This window comes from the organism of the source record quoted next, unplaced genomic scaffold, assembly GCF_019419815.1.
Source record: "Pyrus x bretschneideri cultivar Hongxiangsu unplaced genomic scaffold, Pyrus_bretschneideri_v1 Contig66, whole genome shotgun sequence".
NCBI classification, from domain to species: domain Eukaryota; kingdom Viridiplantae; phylum Streptophyta; class Magnoliopsida; order Rosales; family Rosaceae; genus Pyrus; species Pyrus x bretschneideri.
Window position 1 is genome coordinate 114,985 of NW_025999805.1, and position 4,569 is coordinate 119,553.

The following is a 4,569-nucleotide window of genomic DNA, read 5'->3' on the forward strand; positions in this document are numbered from 1 at the left end:
TTGATGTCATGTTGGACCATTCTATAGCTTAATTATCTCCTTTTATCATTGCTAATAGCAACTTCCTTTTAAATAAAAAAAGTTGGTGCGTAAAATGGGATGTTTGGAAGTGCTTTTAAAAAAACAAGCACTTTTAAATCACCTGAAGTGTTTCTAACCATGTTTTGTCAGAAAAAAAGTAGAAGTGCTTATAGGTGGAAAAAATTACTTTGAAATGCTTCTTGAAAAAAGTTGTGTGCTTTTTTTACAAAGCACTTCAAGTGTTTTTTCAAAAAACCATGTGCTTTTTTTGAGGAAGTATTTTGCAATTTTAAACAATTTCAATTTGCTTCTAATAGAAGCGGTTTTACTGAAAGGAAACAGTTACAAACGAATCTAAAATAATATTCCTATATTTACCCCTTATATTTATGTATTCAATTTCACAAAAACACCAATGATATAAATGGGTAATCGGCCCAATCCTACAATCAGTACAAGTGGGCTTGGACTTCCAATTTTTAGACAGCCCAAACTACAAACCAAGATAAAAACAAAAACAAAAAAATAAAAATATTTTGGATAATTCTACAATCTACTGGCAGAGTGAGCAAAGCAGAGCCCTTCTTCTTTACACGGAGGGAAAAAGAGAGAGGGAGACCGAGTTCCATTTCAATGGCAGTTTCTTCCATGTCTTCAATCCTAATTCCTTCACTTCCTCTCTCCAATTCTTCTGCATTTCCGACTTCCAAGCCAAAGCTTTCTTCTTTCGCTTTGCCCTCGGCCAACAATGCCTTAAAGCTCAGAGCTTCAAGACCCTCACAGTCATCCACTAGGGTTTTTGCCGCTCCTGAAGTCTTGGAGTCCCAGGAAACCCTAATCCCACCTCCAGAAACCCTCGAGGTTTATTTTTCTTGCCCATTTGTTTTTGTTTCATTTTTCTTTTAATTTACAATTTGCCAATGCTGTGTTTTGACTGCTGAGAAAATGTGGGAAAAGGAGAATAATTTTCCCTAATTTTTTATTTCTGTTTTAAAATGTTGATATTGTAGTAGTGGGTTTTTGTTTTAATTTGCTTAATTTTTATGCAGTTATATTTCTGCAATTTTTTTCCCATTTCTTAAATGTTTGTTATCTGCGTGTGTTTAAGGTTGGAAGTTCTGAGACCCCGAGTACTTCATCACTCAGTATTGGTGGAGATGGAGATAAGGTATATTATTACTGACGTATTAATGTTTCATAGAAGGGGGAAAATCTGAATTGTGGAATTTTAATAGTTTTATAATTTGAACTGAGGAAGATTGACTTAACATTTTTATTTTGATTAATTTTTGGAAATTTAACTTAAGTTCGTTACTTCGATCTATTAAGGGTTTGCAAGTTCACTGAGGTGTGAATATATTCTTCCATTAGTGGAGTTTTGGTGTAATATTAAATCTAGTCCAATTGGATGAAGTGATGCAGAATGAAGATATGGTATATTGATGTCAAGTTAGACACTTAGAAGCTTAGTGTCAAATCTTTTTATTAAGTTATTGGGGGGTATCTACCCATGCGTAAATGCAAAACCTCGGACTAGATTTGTCGTTGGCGCTGGTATGTCAAATGTAAATGCAAAACAACCAATTGTTTAATTTTACCTTGATCTTTTGTTTGAGTGGTCTATGACTTTCTTGTTGTCTGGTATGACCTAGGTTCCTGATTGAACTTTTGAGTACTTGGTGCTTTATGCTTCAGATCTGTATTTTTGTAATGATCTTTTCCAAAGTCTGTTAACTGTGCCATCACAGATGGTAGAGCTTTGTCCTATTTCTTACAATTTTTATTTAATCCTGACCCGGGATTGAACCTCTTTTAGTTATGAAAAGGGTATGCAGATTCTGCTGTTTAATTAATGTATAAAACAGTAAGATTGTGGAGGGACATTTACCAATTCGTAACCTTTCAACAGCCTCCAACATAGTAAGAACGTTGGCTAGTGGCAAATGGATCCCCATATTTGATTCCCTATTGATTTGATGAACACGGGGTTCATCGTGGCCTGGGGCTATTTGGCTAAAATGATTTATTACTCATGTATCTGGGACAATTTGGAATGGCAGAAAGTAACTAAGTGGCTGAGGACCAGCTAGATTACTGCTGTCAGTGCTAGTCTTGATTTGTCAAATCATACTTTAAATTGTCAAACTTAAAGAAGAAAGGTCTAATTTATTAATTTGTTTCCCACAATTGTTTTAACAGCTTCACATGTATTCTGATTATCTAAAGGTGTTTCTGTTTTCAGGCCTCACCCAAGCAGAAAATCAGGATTAAACTGAGGTCTTACTTTGTGCCATTGATAGAAGATTCCTGCAAGCAGATAATGGATGCTGCTAGGAACACGAATGCGAAAACAATGGGTCCTGTACCCTTGCCAACTAAAAAGCGAATCTACTGTGTTCTCAAATCTCCCCATGTCCACAAGGATGCAAGGTTCCATTTTGAGATTCGTACCCACCAACGCCTCATTGATATTCTATACCCAACTGCACAAACAATAGATTCCTTAATGCAACTTGACCTTCCTGCTGGAGTTGATGTGGAGGTCAAACTGTGAAGAAGCAGGGCAGCAGCTTAGGTATTTTTATTTATCAGCTTCTGAAGGTTTGCTTCCTTCTAGTACATTATCATCCCTCACGTTTGAATAGAAATATTATACATAAATGATTAAAGTTGGAATGCAGGTTCATATATGTAAGTCGATAAAAATCTTTTTCTTTGTGTTTTTTTTTTAACCAATGTTCATCCAAAGAAAGTTAGCACCTTTATCAATTCTATACTGGAATGGATCTACTTCCTTTCACTTTTTTCAATTATGGTGGAGGGTTTTAATAGTTTTCACATGACCTGTTTCTGGTCAAGCTTTGGGAGTAATAAACTGATGTAACTATTTTTAGTGCTGTAGCTCTGTTTTACTTGCTCATTCTGTTAAGGTAGATGTTCGTGTTCTTGTATGGCTTACAATTTAACGGTTCCTGCTTCATTTATATTTTCCTGCGTTAATTTGATTTTTGATGACTATGTTCATTTCATGCTTGCTTTTACAATTTTCGATTACCACATTCGTTGTGATTCATATCCTTGATGCGTGTCATCCTGCTGTTTTCATTGCAAGCAAACTTATTGTTTTTATCATGGTTTATGTTGGGGGGTGTCAAATATGTACCTTTCTTGTATATTTTGCTATCTTCCTGTGTTTGAACTTTTTTTGTTGGCCTTTAAAATGTACTAAACGTACTTTTCCACGTCAGGTGTTGAATTTCTTCGAAGAACATGTGAAAGAGAATACAAAGGTTCACGTTCATTTTGTAGAGGGTGAATGACTGCAGGATTACGTTTATCGAATGCATTTTGACCCTTTCCAGAAATTCATTTCTTTTGTGTATGTTGTAAGCAATTGTAAGCAATTTCTGCCCTTGGATCTCAAGTTGAAGAATAGAGATAAAGAGTTCCTCTTTTGACATTATTTTATATCGTTGTAGTTGCATATTACTTTTCTCTTTGAGGTAGTCATGTTAGAATTGTATCAACTTCCTAAACATGCAATGTCATTACCATATTAGTTCCGCATTGTGTATCTTTTCGATTATTCTACATGTCTAGGCATCATTTCACTTTTGTGGTAGCTCCGTTGAGAAATTCTGTTGTTAATGTGTCAATTGGAGATGACAAGGAAAAAAATTGTGTAGGCTTGTGGATAATATCGTTTTCGAAGTGAAGAATCTAAACCCCCAGAAAGCACAGCTTGTGCAGCTGATTCTGGCAGTTTTGAACTAGTTTGGTCATCCGAATCCAAACTTATGGGCCAAATTCTTGTCGTACTTTCGTTAATGCCGCTGGAATCCTATTACTTGTTCTATAGTAGTGGGAGTTAATATACCAGTCCAAGCCATATTTCAGTCTCAGCTTAATCCTGTTTCAACAATTCTGCTATGAAGTACTTGAAATTTTACAGACCCCGTTCTACAGAGAACATTTTCGACGATATAGGTACAAACGATGAAGATGATGTCTGTTGAAATTTTTTGACCATGCAGGTTTCCGCTCTCATTTGACTCCTCGTACTCATTACGAAGGAGATGCGAAGAGAGATTATATATGGCCGAAAATGAGAGCCGAAATTTGCATGGTCTTTGATCAAGAACTGAACTTGTCTAGCTATTATTTTGCTTCAATTTTGGCTCACGATTTTTCAGAAAGCGCACGGGCGCATCCCCTTGGCGATTAAACTGAACAATTCCGGCCTGCTTTCGTATATCCTCCGTGATATTTTTGTTGCCGTTGTTAGTGAATGACTGAATGTCAGAGTGAGATTGGGGGAGAGTCGATGAAATCTTTTTCTCTTTAGGTGCAAATGGAATCCACATTTTAAGAACTTGGTAATCGTTATAATCGTGAAAGAGTAATGCTATATTTATCATATATTTATATTATTATTTGTACTACCTCGCTAATAGATTTGGGTTCATCAATATATGTGGATCTTATCTTTATAATCATAACATTTTTTTATCTAAAAAAGAGTGATTTATAATAAAAAATAAAATATAT

At 35.4% G+C, this 4,569-nt stretch overlaps 1 protein-coding gene across 2 annotated transcripts; it reads left to right on the forward strand.

Moving 5' to 3' along the window:
* Window positions 1-561: 561 nt before the first annotated feature.
* LOC103965448 (30S ribosomal protein S10, chloroplastic) lies at window positions 562-3,584 on the forward strand. Of its 2 annotated transcripts, none has more exons than XM_009378515.2 (4): window positions 562-882; window positions 1,130-1,189; window positions 2,264-2,622; window positions 3,270-3,584. In XM_009378515.2, the coding sequence occupies exons 1-3, from the start codon at window positions 655-657 to the stop codon at window positions 2,573-2,575; spliced, it is 600 nt and encodes a 199-aa protein (XP_009376790.2). In that variant the 5' UTR covers window positions 562-654; the 3' UTR covers window positions 2,576-2,622; window positions 3,270-3,584. The 2 variants fall into 2 exon arrangements, with proteins under 2 accessions (XP_009376790.2, XP_009376791.2); XM_009378516.3 differs by having other exon boundaries at window positions 563-882; window positions 2,264-2,596.
* The last annotated feature ends 985 nt before the right edge of the window (window positions 3,585-4,569 follow it).

Coding starts and splice junctions, on each gene's coding strand:
- LOC103965448 (XM_009378515.2), top strand. CDS start 655: ATGGCAGTTTCTTCCATGTCTTCAATCCTAATTCCTTCACTTCCTCTC. Junction 883..1,129: donor CACCTCCAGAAACCCTCGAG/GTTTATTTTTCT, acceptor CGTGTGTTTAAG/GTTGGAAGTTCTGAGACCCC. Junction 1,190..2,263: donor TTGGTGGAGATGGAGATAAG/GTATATTATTAC, acceptor TTCTGTTTTCAG/GCCTCACCCAAGCAGAAAAT.